The sequence below is a fragment of the Lissotriton helveticus genome, chromosome 7 (genome assembly GCF_964261635.1).
Source record: "Lissotriton helveticus chromosome 7, aLisHel1.1, whole genome shotgun sequence".
Lineage (NCBI taxonomy): Eukaryota > Metazoa > Chordata > Amphibia > Caudata > Salamandridae > Lissotriton > Lissotriton helveticus.
In genome coordinates this window covers 1,573,862,170-1,573,879,029 of record NC_136068.1, presented here as the reverse complement: position 1 = coordinate 1,573,879,029, position 16,860 = coordinate 1,573,862,170, and the positions used below count along the sequence as shown (strand labels likewise).

The window sequence follows — 16,860 nt, the reverse complement described above, 5'->3', positions numbered from 1 at the left end:
ATTACAACTGCCCCACGAATTAGTTTTCCGTAGGGAAGGACATAATGACTGTTTTGCATGGAGGCTGTTGAAATATGGCCTGGTTACTGGGTCTTACTGGCCACTGACCAAGCAAACATGATGTGGGCATATATCATCTTCGTTACCCCCGGTCTCAGTGTACTGGATATAACAGATGATCAGTTGTTCGACTAATGCCCGGAGGCCTCTGAAATTGTTTTCACTGACACAATCAAGGTTAAGGTAGGGCCGCAGAAAGGGACCCCGCTGCTCATGGTGGTACTGACCACATGGCAGGAGCAAGACGTGTCAGCAGTACCTCTGCAATTAAGCATATGACGTAGGTCTCTTCAATACCAGTACGGATAACATTGTGGGAAGGAGCCATCCTACCTTCAGTGTGTGAGTACCCGCTCTCCAAGGAGGTTGATGCGGGTATAGCGAGCACAATCCCTAACTGATATGGGGCTCCTCCACGTGGGAGTATCTCCCTGCAACACGCCAATCTTCTCAGTCAAAAAAAGAGTAAAGTGGGGGCCTGCCACAGGACCTACAACCCCTCAATGACATTGTAGTCACACAATTCTCAGTAGTGCCAGACCACTCCCTCATCCTAACCAATACACCCACAGACGGCAGCCACTTCTCTGTAATAGACATCAAGAACGCATTCTTTAGCATCCTGCTGAATCCCAACAGCCATGGAGAAAGGGCTCCTGCAGGGCACTTTTTTATTAACACGATGCGCAAAAAAAGAATAGACAATTGTTTGTCAGCGGTAGGAGAAGACAAAGTACACCCACACTGATTGGTGGATAGGCTGTATAATGATGGTCAACGAACTTACAGCTGCAATGGTTCGAGGACATTTCACAATGGTACATACACCAATACAATTGATGCACAAGTGTGTGTCCCGCGGTGGCATCTTTGAAGTCCTGAGCCTTCCCCCAATACCAAGCATACTTTTATTTTTCATTGCCACTCTTCAGTTGCTTTGGTATGAGAAGCTTGCGACCCAAATGTGAACCTGCCTTCCATTCCCACACTCCGTTTGTGCATTTTTTATAAGGGGTTGCCTTTCCCCGTTTTAATTTATGGAGGTGCGCCCCCACCACCTTGCCTCCAGCCCTTGCCCTGATCCTGCCGGACATTCCCCTATTTGCAGCTGCCACATTGTTTATTACCACATTTCAGAGCAAGCAGCGACATTCCATATGCCATTTTAAACAAGGTAAAAAATGATTCTGGGTATTTTTTGACCACATTGACAGCAAAGAACATTTTTTCAAATGCAAGCATGTTTATTATGCAGTAATATTCTTATTTGTGATGCTTAACTGTTTTATTTGTATTTGCAAAGTTATATTTCATCTGTAATGTTGTCTCCAAAGAGACTTGATGCTAAAAATACAATGAATAAATGCCTCTGAGGAGGAGTTAAAGCATTACCACCTCATTAATTTGAGGTGAAAACTCCCCAATTAAGTGGCTAGGCTACTGTATTAAATACATTCTTAAATATGCCTATTATAAAAGGCTCTGAAGATTCCCAGTCTGACAACAGAAAATGATTCATGGCATGAAAAAGTTCAACCTGTAAAGAGATACAATTGTATGTACACTGGACCAAAGTATTTTATTTACTGAAACTGGGTGTGGTGTATGGAGAAGAGAACAATCAAATATTGTAGATTTGCAAATATGCTTATAAGGCCCTCAATACAATATTAAAGAAGCTGCAGAAAAATAGGAGAAAGACTCAAATTTAGCTTTTGCTTTGCCCAGATCAAAGTTTTACATGGAATCTACTTTATAAGGATGAGGAGGGAAACCTTTATTACGCATATTTAGAGAGCTGTTAATGAATAATGGGGAGCACTAACACAAATCGCATTGGATATAAAGCTTGGGTAGTTGAGGATATTGGGGGAAATGGAATTGACAAGATAAGTGAAACAGCTTGCGGCTTTAAACCTGATTTCCTCTAAAAGGGATATTGTAGTGCTCTTCAATTTTGTAAATGTAGAGAGTTGTCTGATACAAATAGACAGATGCATGCTAAATGAAAACATGGTGTATGAATGTTAATGGTGTCCGAAAAAATTGTTCATTATTGGGTCCATAGCAAACATGGTTTGCAATAAACTGTATTGAGGAAAAGGCTGGGAATCGACACAGAACTGGAAAAACAGTAATATCATGCCACGTATACCATTTTGTTTTAACACTGAAATAAAACATGACGTTTATTTAATCACAAGTAGGTGACTTGGTTTTACATAGGAAAATCAGTAAAAAGACATCAACAATGTGGTATATCTGAAAAATGACTTCAGAAGATTCAAAATCAACTTCAGTTTTATCAGTTTCTTTGGCATTGCAGGATCTGAGGAATACGGGGAGGCTACACTGGTTTGATCATTCTTCAACTAATACCTCCTTCTTTGTATCTACCTGATCTAATTCTTCTATCTCCATGCACAAAGACTGCAGCTGAAAACGGAGGATCGATGGTGCAATTTCTGACGAATCATCTGACATCCTTAAAAAAAAAAGAAAAAGAAAAAACAACAAGGCCTTTATGTGATTATTTTTGTTCCATAACTTCCAATGAAACTCAGAAAAACACTGTGAATCCATTTCAATAATTAACAATCATGCAAACCCTTTACCTCCTTCCAGATGCATAAGGCTGTATAGTTCAAGCTGAATGCCATTCCTGCTTCTTAATGCAAGAAATACTTACCACTAGACCTTATTACTCCAATGCCTCCTTTCTCTACCATACACCCATGTGTCTGAGATGGTACTGTCATCCCTTAAACAACCGGCTTGCTTAAGTCTACCATTCAGATCATGTTTGTAATACAACCATACACTTCTTTGGGTCCTCGCTGGCATCGAGGCGCTATAAAGACTGCACTACCTCCATACTTTCCAACTAATATCAACAATAACGTGAGGAATCAAATACAAAGCTGTAGTGGGAAGTGTGGGTGGCTCATCATTTCCAGGCCCAGTATGGGGGAGCAATAGTAAGGTAATGCTCCTAGCTTGTATTTCAAGTTCTCACTCAAGGGAATCAATAATTAATTCATATAGACTGAATATCTACATCCAAGGGAAATGTTTTCAAGAAAAAACTTCTCTAGTTTCTGATTACGTACTGTACATGTGCCTGCCTATCTAAAGGAACATTTTCTCCTGTATAGAAAGGGAAGTTTTAAAAAATCTGACATGGAGCTAAAGGTTTCAGACTCTAGCGAATACAGCTGCACCTTTCTTTACAAACACTGAAAAGAGAATGGGCATGTATGAATTAAATGGAAGAGAAGCACTATGTTGTAAATACTAAGACAAACTGCTATTCTAGAGGGTGCAGCAATAACAGCTGCACTGAGGCAGTTCATTTTGTAACTTGGTTGAAAAAAAAAGTTATTTACCTTTGTTAATAAGCTTTGTGGTGGATAGTCAATCCCACTGCAGAATTCTCACCTTTTGAATACCACCAGGTGTCAGGCTGAATCTGGAAATGTTACAATAGCTCTCCAGCGACGGTTGATGGTGATCGGGTACTGTTTCAGCAATGGCTACCAGTCGGAATTAACAGTGGAACCATAAAATGCCCCCCTGGTCTCCCTGGAGGTTTCTCATCCTTTTTTTCACAAGCCGGTACAGGCAGATCAGCTGTAACTCAACTGGATAAAACTTGCAACAATCTGACCTTGAACCTTTTTACTCAGATGACTGAGGTGGGTGGGTAGGATCAGTGAGGATTCTGCAGGCACATAATGGATACTTACACCTGCAGATTCTTATTCTTTTGAATGGGTAAAATAGCAATGCCCCTCCCAGGTGGTAGGTCTGAAGGAATGGCAACACCAGAAAGTCTTGGAGCACAGAACAGGCAAAATGGTCATCCCTTCTCACTTTCGCGTCCAAGCAATAATGCTGTCTAAAGTGAATTCCATGTTGTCGCTTGGCACATTTCCACAATGGCCACCCCTCTGGCCAATGCCAAAGAAGATGCATTTGCTGTGTTAGAAAGGGGTCTGATCCATTCTGGGGGTTCTTTTTTGCAATACAAGATTTTAATACAATGTGCAATCCACTGGACAGAGGGCTCTTGTGACATGCTTTGCTCTTCTTGCTGCCTATGTATCTGACAAAAAGCTAGTCTTTGAACTGAAAAGACTTCGTCCTGTCGACATCGTGGTTGACTGCACTGTAGTGTAGTTCCTATATTCCCAATAGGCTCTGCGCATTGGAATAATATGTCCTATAGATGTGACGTAGGACTTAAGTTGACTAGGTCTCAACTGAATATATTAGACTAATTGTGAGTGCCAGCTAACTCAGAGGTCACTAGAAACTTTCTCGAATAAACAAGAAGGGATTAGGGGCGTGGCTAAACGCCGATCATGGCGGACGTGTAGTTTTTAAGCTCCGTCCGTAGCCCATGATACTTGCTGCACATCCTTATCCCTGACCACACCACTAACCCGGATTCCACCCCAGGAACCTCCGCAGCGGCCAGTGGGGCGGCGGGGACCGGCATCTGTCTTCCGGCGCTGCCCGGGATTGAGCGCGAGGGAGTTGACTGGCTGGGCCTGCGCCGGGGGGTGAAGCCGCGGTCCCGAGTTCCGGCGCGCCCGGACCCACGGCGGCTGACCAGCGAGACGCTGCGGGACTCTCGGAGGTGCCTGCCCGTACGAAAAGCGGCTGCTAGACGGAATCCCTGCCCCTGCTTTCGCTGTCCTGGGACTCCCCCTTGGAACCACCTGGAGGGGCCGCCCTGACCGCTGAGCCCGGCCCACCTTGCCGGCGGATCCGGCCTGGTACGCCGACGCGACCCCACCGCGGTGATGTCCGCACGCTACTGGGGTCCGACACACTGCGCGACGGCCATCTGGCGTCGGGAGGCGCCCTGAGACCTGCCGCGTATGCCCGCAGGTGGACAGCGACTGCACGACGGGGCCCGGCTCCACACCCCCGGTAGGGGACGCCATCTTGCTTCGCCCTCCAGGGCGCCGGACCACCACCCAGTATACGTCAGGAAGGGCTGCCGAGTGAGGCGCACGAGGGCACGTACCATGACCAACGGCGGAGGGACACTGCAGGGCACCCAGTAAGTCTACGAGCAGGCGCAAGAAATAGCGGACCCAGGAACCATCCTGAGCTGTGTGGTGGGTCACTGCGCCCTGCAACACCACTGTGGGGGCTGTGGGGGCTGCTGAGCAAAACTGCGGAGGGCCCTTCATGCTGCATTGCCCTCCAGCGTATCAATCCTGATTGAGCCGACTCCCGCTACCCCAATTGCCCCACTGTGGCGCGGTCGATCACCGACGCTGCACGCCTACACCCACCTAGAGCGCTGCCCTCGTTGCGGGTCCGGCAGGCTCCTTACCTCTGCACAGGCACCTACAACATTGGTATCCCATCTCCTCGCGGACTACCTGCTGCCGGGATTGCCAGACCCCTCGACCTTTGCACACTGACACGTGGTGAGGACTGCCTCGAGTGTGTGCGCCCAGCGCAGCGGCGCCCTGCACACCACATCCATGGGGAGGCACAGGGGCAGGGCCCAGGACCAGGGCGCTTCGACAGACATGCAGTCTACCGGTTCGGAGGACCCACTGGCCTCCTCAAACGCAGATGCTATCCCGCCGACCGGGAAGGGATCGCAAGACGCCAAACTGGACCTTATCCTAAACGACATCAGGGCTACAAGGGAAGCGCTAGAATCGCGAATGGACACCATGGCGACGGGCCTCTCCCTGCTCCGAGCTGATCACAACAAGCTTGCAGAGAGGGTATCGGAACAGAAGATAGCACTTAATGACCTGATACCCCAGCAGACGGAACACTCTACAAAGATCGAGGGCATGGAAAAACAGCTTAAACAACTCTGGGACAAGGTGGACGATGCGGAAGGGCGAGCCCGGCGCAACAATGTCCGCATTTTGGGTATTCCGGAGCGCAGCGAGGGAATGAACCCTACCAAATTCGTGGAAGACTGGCTTAAACAGATGGTAGGCCCGGAAGACCTGACGGCCCTATACAGTGTGGAACGGGCACACAGGATGCCATCTAAACCGCCTCAACCGGGAGCGCCACCGCGTCCATTGATTGCTCGCCTCCTCAACTACAAAGATAGGGACACAGTCCTGCGTGCTGCTCGGGAGAAAGCTCCGATCCGTTATGAGGACAAGACTGTGTCGGTGTACCCAGACTTTACAACGAGCCAGGTCCACCTTTCTGGGAGTTAAACGCAAGCTTCGAGAGCGGGATTTGAAGTATGCCCTCCTGTTTCCCGCCCGACTCAAGATTCTACATGGCAACAAATCGCACTTCTTCGACACACCGGAAGAAGCGGAGGAATGGATGGAGGTGACGCTAACGCCGACCACCTCGCAGGACCCATTTGCTGAGGGTGGGAGCAGCGGTCGACGTCATCGACCGAACCGACAACGCACTACTGCTGCCACTGGCCCAGCCCTCCAAGATAAGGACCCCCCGACTGGACAGGACACGGCGACCACTTTGGAAGGGCACCCGAAGGTGGTGAAACTAACGGAGGAGGCACTGGCTGCTCACGACGCGGACACGGCGGGGGACATCGCCAGCATGTCGGGCACTCGCACTGAGGTCTCGGGATCGGCGCACAGCCTGCAGCTCTTCCCCAAGATCACGGCGCAAATGGCTGCGGAATTCTGACACCGACGCCTTGAACACTGCCTGGGTGGTAATGTATGAACTGTATGCCTGGCATGACTGGCCACAAACAGGTGGGTGGCCTAAAGGGTTAAAATCTGCTTAGGGCTTGCTATGTCACCACGGCCTAGCACTGATCGGCATTCAATTGACTATACCCCCCATCGTATGAACATGGTTTTGTTTGACTTTCACCCACGTTGGGTACCGAGGTTTGGACCCCGAGTCTGTTTATCTGGGGACCTCATTGTTCAGGGGTTAACCGTTTACTTGGCACTCTCCCACTACCGCAGGGTACAATTGGCTTGCTCACCGACGAGCACATCACTGACACAGTACACGATCAGTCATGGGGCCACTTAATATTTACACTGTGTGCACCTGGAACGTGAGGGGCATGGGCTCTGTCCATAAAAGACATAGAATACTGGCACAACTCAACCGAAGAGGGATCATGATAGCTTGCCTCCAAGAGACACACTTGAACACTGCTGAGGCCTCGAAACTGTCCAAGAAATGGAAGGGCCAACTCTTCGCCACGTCCTACTCTGCATTTTCGAGGGGGGCGGCTGTCTGGCTCCGCAACTCTGTGCCTTTTCAACTTATGGAGCAGAGAATTGATAAGGAAGGGAGATATGTCTTTGTGAGGGGTATGCTGGATGGGACTGCTGTTGTACTCGGATGTGTCTATGCACCTAACTCAGGGCAATCAGACTTTCTAACCAGTCTTAATGATGTTTTAGTGGATTGGGCGGGATATCACTGGATTGTTGGGGGGGATTTTAACGCTGTGCTAGATGTTACGTTGGACAGATCACATCCACCACTACACGCCGCAGACAGTAGGAAACAGGCGGCTGCGCTGACGCAATGGGCCGAGGGGTGGGACCTGACAGACGCTTGGCGCAATAAACACCTCTCTGACAAGGAGTATACTTTCTTTTCCCCACCCCACCAACTGCACACCAGAATTGACCGGGTGTTTTGCTCCCGCCCTCTGTTGGGGGCAATCCTCACGGCACAGCATATGGCAAAGACGCTTTCAGACCACAACCCTGTAGAACTGACGATACAATGGGGTAGAGTGCTGACGCCGATCCCGACGTGGCGTTTACCTGTTGAATTACTAGAGGACGCAGTCTTCAAGGCATCAATTGCGTCCGCCATAGAGACCTACTTTGGTACGAATGCTGATACAGCTAGCTCTAGACACATTGAGTGGGATGCGTTTAAAGCGTACATAAGAGGAGAGGCGATGGCCGTCCGGGTGGGTATGAAAAGGGAGGTGATTGATGGACTCAAGGACATAGAGGGTAAATTGGCCATGCTAGAGCGGGAGGCGGCGGGCACAAACGTACCCTTTACACCACTACAAGAAGCACATATTAGACACGCTGAGCTGCTAGAGGACTTACGCTTACTGGACTACCGAGAACACACTGCCAGACAACACACGCAAGCTGATAGGTCGGGACCATTATTAGCTCGCATCATCCGGGACTCCCCGACACAACTCCCCATATTGGAAATAGTGGACCAGGGGGGTACGCTGACCTCGACTCAATTAGGAGTTAACATTGCGTTTAAGGAATACTACACTACGCTGTATGGCTGGCACCAGCCTGTATCACAAGTAGCCTTGGAGAACTTCATGGAAGGATTGGATCTCCCCCAACTGACAGCTAGGCAGAGCGACGACTTGAAACGTCCTATAACCGCAGCAGAAATTAAACAGGCAATACGTGCCCTCCCGAGGAATAAAACCCCTGGGACGGACGGCTTGCCCGTAGAATTTTATGGGGCATATACTGACATACTTGCTCCACGGCTACTGACTATTTACCAGGAGGCGCTGCGGACTGCCACTCTACCACAGACTTCCCTACAGGCGTTGATAACTTCTCTCCCGAAACCGGGCAGGGACGGTATGCAACTGGCTAATTACAGGCCTTTGTCCCTACTTAACACCGACTACAAAATACTGAGCAAGATTTTGGCCACTAGATTAGCGCAATACATCCCCCAGCTGATCCACCCCTATCAATGCGGGTTTGTGCCTGGTAGAAGTACTGCTATGAACCTTCGTAGGCTGGTCCAACTGATGCCACGAGACCAAGGTGACGTGAGCAAGGAGGGTTGTATTTCCCTAGACCTGAAACAAGCCGTCGACTCCCTCAGATGGGACTTCATGTTTGCAGCATTTGCAAAGTTTGGGCTCCCTCCGGAATATATTGCATGGGTCCGACTACTGTATACCCAACCCACGGCACGAGTGCGTACGTCCAGGTGTATCTCTGAACCCGTGGCCATCGACAGAGGCACCAGACAAGGGTGCCCGCTCTCTCCGCTCCTAGGGAAGCACCTCACCGGGGCATTCAGAGAGGCGGGAAAACTCATGTGGTATCTGCGTATGCGGATGATATAATCCTATACCTCCGTGATGTCCACGGTGACCTGGACCCAATCCCCGCGCTTTTCGAGGAATTCCGGCTACTGTCGGGCCTGACGATTAGCGGGCCCAAGTCATATGGATATTGCTTTAATGCTACTGGTCCATCTACACCACTGCTCTTCCCGCCCTACACCTTCCAAATGGCGGAAACCACTTTCCGCTATCTTGGAATACAAATCTACAGAGGTGAAGAGGAGATGATAGACGGCAACCTAGGCAGAGCAATACGGGCACTGAAGGCGCAGGTACAGTTTTGGACATCGCTGCCCCTATCCGTGATGGGCAGGGTAGCGATCTCGAAGATGGTGGTGCTCCCCAGACTCATCTACTTCTTCACTAACCTACCGTTCCTAATCCCGGCGCCGTTTTTCAAGACGCTGGACACACTACTGACGGAGCTAATATGGGGATCGGGGCGGAGACGCATAGGACTTGCCAAATTGCAGCTGACCACTGGGACAGGAGGACTGGGAGTACCAGACTTCCGGGCCTATAATTTCGCCTGCCAGCTACAATGGCTGGCATACTGGCTAGCAGGCCGAAACCTACATGAAATAGACATGACGGAGGAGGATCGCTCCACTGGGAGGATCCATACTCTTCTCTTGCCCCATTCGGAACTTCCTAGGGACACCCCCCCTCTTCTCCGACTTGCAATAAGATATTGGCGGAGGGCGGTTAAGTACACAACCTCCGCGACTACGTACGCCCCCACAATCCCGTTACTGGGTATTCCACTGGAGTCCGGAATGCTCACGACGCAAAGACTAACTTCGTGGCACGACGCAGGGGTCATGCACATTGGGGACCTGTTTGCAAATGGACACATGATGTCCTTTGAGGACATCAGGACCGCACACCATATTCCAGGAGGTTCGTTCCTCTTATATGCTGGTTTACGTCACTTCGTGACAATGATGTGGCCTCACAACGGTGATGAGCCTCCCACTAACCCTCTGCTGTCCGTGCAATACCTAATGGGGACGGGAAGCCACCTGACTAGATGGCTGACTACTGGCATCAGAGCGGGGAGAGCGATGTCTCTGTTGCCCTTAAAGGCGAAATGGGAGGCGGACATTGGACGGCCGCTCGAAGATAGGGAATGGGAGCGTATTCTACAACACCCCAAGAGAGTGGCCAGAAACCCGAAGTTCAAATTTATCCAATTAATGATACTACACAGGGCGTATCTCACACCTCGACGTATACATGCTAGGTTCCCTGACGCTTCGGACTCTTGCCCTCGGTGCGGTACAGATGATGCCTCACTGCTGCACATGCTCTGGGACTGCCCGAGATTGGGCTACTTCTGGACTACTGTACGGGAAGAGCTCACTACCGCGGGTGCACCCCCCTTGCCATACACGTCGGAACGTGCACTACTGGGACTGGGCCCGGCGGCGCGCAAAAGGAGTGTGTCGACACGCTTTGCTGATTTGGCTATACTGTTAGCGAAACGCGCTATAACCATGCGATGGAAATCGCCCAAGCCACCAGACCCTGACATGTGGAGGTCTGAAGTTGTACGCTGGAGCAGGGCGGAGGGGGAGGCGTTACAACGTGAGGAACGCAGGGGCCATAGGAAAATATTGATTTCGCTGGACTGGTTTACACTACTGGGGGCTTTTGAGACAGCGGGAGAAGATGAGTCTAATGTTGTATCCCCCGCAGTTTGAATTATGACTTGATTGTAATGCACAGCCAATTGCCGCGGACGTCCAAGGTGCTACACGACACGACTACACTGGGGCAACCCGTCATACTGACAATTGTGCCTATTGTTGATTGAAATGTCTACTGTATTGCTTAAAAGCTGCTTTATCTTTTATGGGAGTAGCCAACTACCAATGTACATACTTAACTTCCTATACGGAGCGCCTAGGGAAGGGATGCCAGGGATGTGGGAGGGGGGTGAATTGAGGGGTTTGTTTGATTACCTATAGAAGCATCAAACTAAGAAAATGTTTACGATATATGCCTCCCTTATACCGCATAGTACCTATTATTGCACTATTACTTGTATGATGCCAATACCATGCTATGCTTTCACAATATGCAAATAAACATATTTAAAAAAAACAAAAAAAAAACAAGAAGGGATTAGTTTCTGACAACCATACAACATGACAACTTTGTTTCCCCAGAATGAAACGTATCTAGAGTCGCGGAAACAATAGATGGCTATTTCACTCAGTCAGAGGTGCATGCTTCGTTTCACCAGAGTTGCTTAGAAATAGAGTGATGGGCGTTTTCAATAAAAGTATTTATTGAACAGTCTTATTTCTTAAGCATGAGAAATGCACTGCTACAATTGAAATGCTAGTTAAGAAGTACAACGCATATAATACGAATAGTATTATAAAATAGTACTGTAAGAGCATGATATGGTTTCTAAGCCATAAACATAGAATACATAAAATGCATAAAATACATACAGTGATAAAATAGTGGCTAAAAGTACTCAACTGGTGCTTCTAAAATACGGCTACCCCGGTGTACCTATGCTAAGTCTAGTACGAGGGAGGAGTAAGTGTGGTGTAGTCTAGTAATTTTCTGCCAAGAATCTATTCCAAGAATTCTCTAAGGGTCTAATCAGCTCCGTACCTTGGTTTCAGAATGATATAAGTCTTGTATCTCTCTCTCAGGGCTCGATCTCCCAGCAACCCGCAAGGGTAGCCTGGAAACACCGGAGCTGGATTTCTCGGCAAGAGAAAAGACAGCGTCTTCTCAGTGCGTCAGTTGGAGGGTCGGCTTCCTTCGGCACTTGCAGCAGCAGGGCGTCGAGCAAGTAGTTAGTCGATCTGCTCCTAAACCACTGTGTGTTTGACTGGGCAAATGTTGGCATATTTATACTTTGAAGGTGCCGAGTTTGACGTAAGATTGGACATAATATCGTGACTAGTGCCTCAGTTCCTTGAAAACTCCAGGAGTTCTTGGATAAATTAGTATTCAAGCAGGGGGAAGTCCCTGACTGCTGAAGGCTGGTTTTTCCAAGAAATCGTTGTGGATTCTCGGAGTTTAGTGGAAGTAGCCATGCCGTATTTGGGCTGCACAGGCTAAGACTAAATAAGGCAATGATTCCTGTGCCTATATAATGACTGGGTGAATTATACCTAAATATGGGCATGAATCGGGAAAATTACACTAGGGTCCTACATTCCCACATAACAGCACTGTTAAGGTCCAGCGTATGTAACCGCTACTCCTCTTTGGATGGGAGAGAAAAACGTGGAAGGAAAGGACTGCCACATATGGAAGAGGGTAACCACTTTTGTTCTCAGAATCTGCATGTCTGGATAAAAACAAGTGAAGGGTGGTTGGACACACATCGCTTACAAACACTAACGTGCACAGCCTATGCGATAACCCCCAAAAATACAGCACTGAATGATAAAGCCTAACTGGCAGTGAAGCATAGGCTCAAGGAGAGCCTGCAACACAAAATTTAGAACCAAATTAAGGCCCCACAGAGGCATAATAAAAAGGGTAGGAGGAAACTTGCATGAAAACCACTTCAAAAGCCTTAAAATTACCTGGGAATGAAATAGAGGAGGTTAATCTGGCAAAACGTTTAAAAGAATGCAACACGGTCTTTATCTGTGCACAGTGCACAAACTGCTGAGCCAATAAAAGTGCAAAAAAATCAAAATATAGTTCTGCAAGAGGATCAATACGCTCATCCAGGCAAGCACAAGTTTCCACCGCCCGGTATAAACCGACTTTGTGGTTGGATAACTTTGACCACCTCCGGTGGCGGATGAAAAAGACTTTCCAGTTTCCCGTCAATCTCCAGGCATTAAGCTAGAGGCTCTGAAGACTAGAATCCTGAATGACCTTTTAGTCCTCAGCGCCAAGACGCCTCCGGGAATTCGTTGCGCTTTATACATTTAAAAATCAAATCAAAATCAAATAGGATGGAGGACCTTCCATCCACCTGCAAGGAAGTTGTCTCTGCACAGGAGCTGAAGTGGGGCACTGAGCGAAAGGGTCAGAAAGTCTGCTAACCACACTCCTTTTTGACCAATACAGATTGGCCAGATTGACTTCGGCAGGGTCTTGGCATAGCTTTCTCAACACTCGAGAAATCGAGGATATAGGGGAAATGTAAAATAAAGTAGAAAATTCCATGTCAACCAAAACACGTCCCACAGATAACAGTGGGTAATGTACATTCTAATGAGTCATGAAAAGATCGACCTGGGGGATGCCCCACAGTGCAAGGATCTTCTGAACCACCTCCCAGTGGAGATATCCCTCATGGTCAGCAAGATGGCACCAACTCACACTTTTGGTTGTTAAGGAACCCTGCTAGATAGTTGGTGACCAATAAGATCCTGTGTGCCAGAGTCTAGGCCCAGAGCTTTTTGGCAGGGAGGAACAAGTTACTTGCTTTTGGTAAAGCCTTTTCTGGTAGAGACTCCACCTAGCCGCAGATTCAGTACCATAGAATTATCTCCAGGTGTCAGACTGATCAGGACATTTTTCATGAGCAGTAACCCTGTGCATCAGGGGTGGCATTGTTTGACACCGCTAGGTGTCGTCGGCTTTGTCTGTTCCTGAAGTGGCGTGCTCTGTGCCTATATAGACGCCACCCCAGCACGCTGACATCAGTTACTTTTTGCAACTTTCCACACCAGCATCTCAAAGCCACAAACACTGACCACTGGTGTGTGGAACAGGGTTCTGAAGGGAGCAAACCTTTCCCTATAATCTGTTCACAGAGCGGGAAGGATGGGTGGGTCTGTAAGCAATTTGCGGCTAGTTAGAGTCTATACCAGATAAGGCATTACTGAAAGTAAGTTACTTGTTTATCTGATAGAGACTTCTAGGCACATATTCCTTACCTTACAATACATACTGAAGCAATACCTCTCCGGAGGTGGGTCTGCGAATTTGATACATATTAGGAAGTCCTGCAGGACCGAATGGGGAAAATGCCTGTCCCAATGGACTTAATGTCTGTGCAGTAGTGCTTGGTGAATATATGCAGCGAGGCCCACGTTGCTGCCTGCCAGATGTACAGGACTGGAACTCAATGTGCTAACACAATGTTCACAACCTCTGCTCTGGTGGAATGAGCACGCAAACCCTTTGGTTGTTGGGTCCATAGAGATTGGTAATTGTATGTTACGGGGTACTGCGACGGTGGCTCAACTCTGTTTTACCTAATTTAAAAAATATTCAATCACTTTCACTTGACTGTACCGTGTTTTTGTTATGTTCTTGCCCTTTTTTGACATTAGGTGTGCTGTGCTCCTTGCTTTGGCAGGGTCTGTCTGTGCGAGCGGAAAAAGCCATCTTGGAGTCAGCGCTCTAGTTTTTTTGCGCCTGGAATCCATAAAACCTGGCGCTGGCGCGAGCGCGCAGCGTAGCTTGTTGGCTCCATAGAGATTGGTAATTGTCTGTTGTGGAGTACTGCTACGGCAGCCCAACTCTGTTTTACCTAATTTTAAAAATATTCACTTACTTTCACTAGATTGCATCGTGTTTTAGTTACGTTCTTGCCCTCTTTTGGCATCAGGTGTGCTGTGCTCCTTGCTTTGGCAGGGTCCGTCCGTGCGAGCGTACCCGCCATCTTGGAGTCAACACTCTAGTCTTTTTGCGCCTGGACTCCATAAAACCGGACGCTGGCGAGAGCACGCAGTGGGCGTGCTGCCCGGTCACTTACTCCTGTGAAGAGATTCATTTTATTGGTGAGGTGGGTAGGGGTAAGGGGGTCTTCGACTTTGTTAAGTCTACATTCCCATTGCCTGACTTCCTTGACGAAGGGTTATTATCATGTGGACTGTTAAATGTTAGATCGCTTCCTAAGCACATCACGGAAATTCAGTTGTTGCTGGAATTCCATGAACTTGGGGTCCTGTTTATGACTAAGACTTGGACTTCTCCTGACTGAGATTGACCCCGGCTGGGCTTGCCCACCTGGCTATAATATTGGCCATAAACCTAGACCGAATGGGAGGAGTTGGGGTGATCTATAAAGACACCTTGAATTTGGGTATTTTTGATGTAGATGCAGTCGCAGGTTTTGAATTACTCAGTTTTGCTTTCAAGAATGAAGATGGTCAAGCCCTGACTGGGATTATCTGCTATCGACCTCCTGGGGTCTTTAGTGTGTTGCAGCAGCAACTACTGTTGGAGACTTTCACTGACATGGCAGCCACTCACCGCAGATTGGTGATCCTGGGTGATTTTAATCTTTGGTCTAATGGGTCGCTTTATTCTGCCAACTCTAATGTTCTCCAATCCTGTGAAGGTCTTGGCCTTTTCCAGCAGGTGTCCAAGGTTACTCATAAAGGAGGGCACATGTTTGATTTAATTTTTGCACAGGCTAATCACCTTTTTATTGGGGAAATTTTGCCATTGGACTGGACTGATCATTTTTTTATCCAATTTTTTGTGGGTGTTGCTATTCACAATTCTCGGGCAACAAACTATGTGCGCAATTATGTGAGCAGTGATTGGAAGGCCCTCTTGCATATGAAGAGCAATGTCCCGTTATTCAAGGTAGAGGATTGTTTCTTCTCAGATAGGCAAGTTGACGAGAACTATGCTTCCTTCTGTATGGAGATCACCTCAACCTTGGATTTACTAGCTCCCTTAAAAAATCTTTGAAACAGGGGGAGACCCTCGGCTGCTTGATGCTTAATGAAAACCTTAAAAACTTGAAACTGGAATGTAAGCATGCGGAGAGGATGTGGAGACGTGGCTATAAGGATGATGACAAGTCTATATGGAAGTCCAAGATTGCGGGCGATTAACATGGCCAAGGCGGACTGTTTTTCTTTCTTGATACTTAAGGCCCCCAACAGTTCAAGAAGTATTTTTAACATCTTGAATAGTTTGATCAGTTCCGAATGTTCTAAGAACGTGATACTCTCCTCTCAAGTCCTCTGTGAGGACCTGGCTAGGTTCGTCCATGTTAAAATCAAAACCATTATTAAGGATCTGGGAGGAGGTCAACAGCTCCCAGGGGCGGTAAATACTGAGACTATGGGTAGTGACGATACGGTGGAATTTGGCTTTGAGGTTTCTGGTGCTAGTGTAGAAGGAGAGGCCGTCAACCGCCTTTTGGAGTTCGCACCTCTGGGCGTGGAGGACTTTAATAGGATGGCATGTGGTGTCCCCTCTGGGTCTCCTGTTGATCCTGTGTCCCACAAAATTTGGATAGAATTTAAGGCAGAGTTGTTTTCCACTCTTCGGCTGAACTGTAACCAGTCTCTGTCTAGTGGTGTGGTCCCGGACCGGTGGACACAAGCATTGGTGACACCCCTGCTAAAGAAGCCCTCTCTTGACCCAGAGTGTCCTAAGAACTATAGGCCTATCTCTCTCCTGCCTTTTCCAGCTAAAATTGTAGAGCGAGTGGTGAGTAGCCCTCTGTCTAAGTTTTTGGAACATCATAATTTGCTGGAGGAGGTTCCGTTCGGTTTTCGGCCGGCCCATGGCACTGAAACGGCTCTGGTGACCGTGATGGACAAACTTCGGATGCGGGCAGACAGGGGGTAGGCAGCTGTTTTGGTTCTGCTTGACCTGTCTGGCACCTTTGATACAGTCAACCATGGGATTCTGCCGTGAAGACTGAGAGAGGTGGGGTGACAGGATCTGTCTTGAGGTGGTTCCAGTCATTTTTACTGGACAGACAGCAAGCGGTATCCCTTCCCCCTTTCAATCTGCCTATACCAATATCTCGC

The 16,860-nt window shown here is 48.3% G+C and overlaps 1 protein-coding gene across 11 annotated transcripts in view; it reads right to left on the bottom strand.

The window, feature by feature from the left end:
* The window catches only part of KASH5 (KASH domain containing 5), a 3,089,192-nt gene that overhangs the window by 1,254,030 nt on the left and 1,818,302 nt on the right, over window positions 1-16,860 (bottom strand). For all 11 annotated transcript variants that reach the window (XM_078655089.1, XM_078655096.1, XM_078655092.1 and 8 more), the window contains exon 13: window positions 2,458-2,545. In XM_078655089.1, the coding sequence (XP_078511215.1) occupies window positions 2,458-2,545 (88 nt within the window). The remainder of the gene's footprint in view (window positions 1-2,457; window positions 2,546-16,860) is intronic.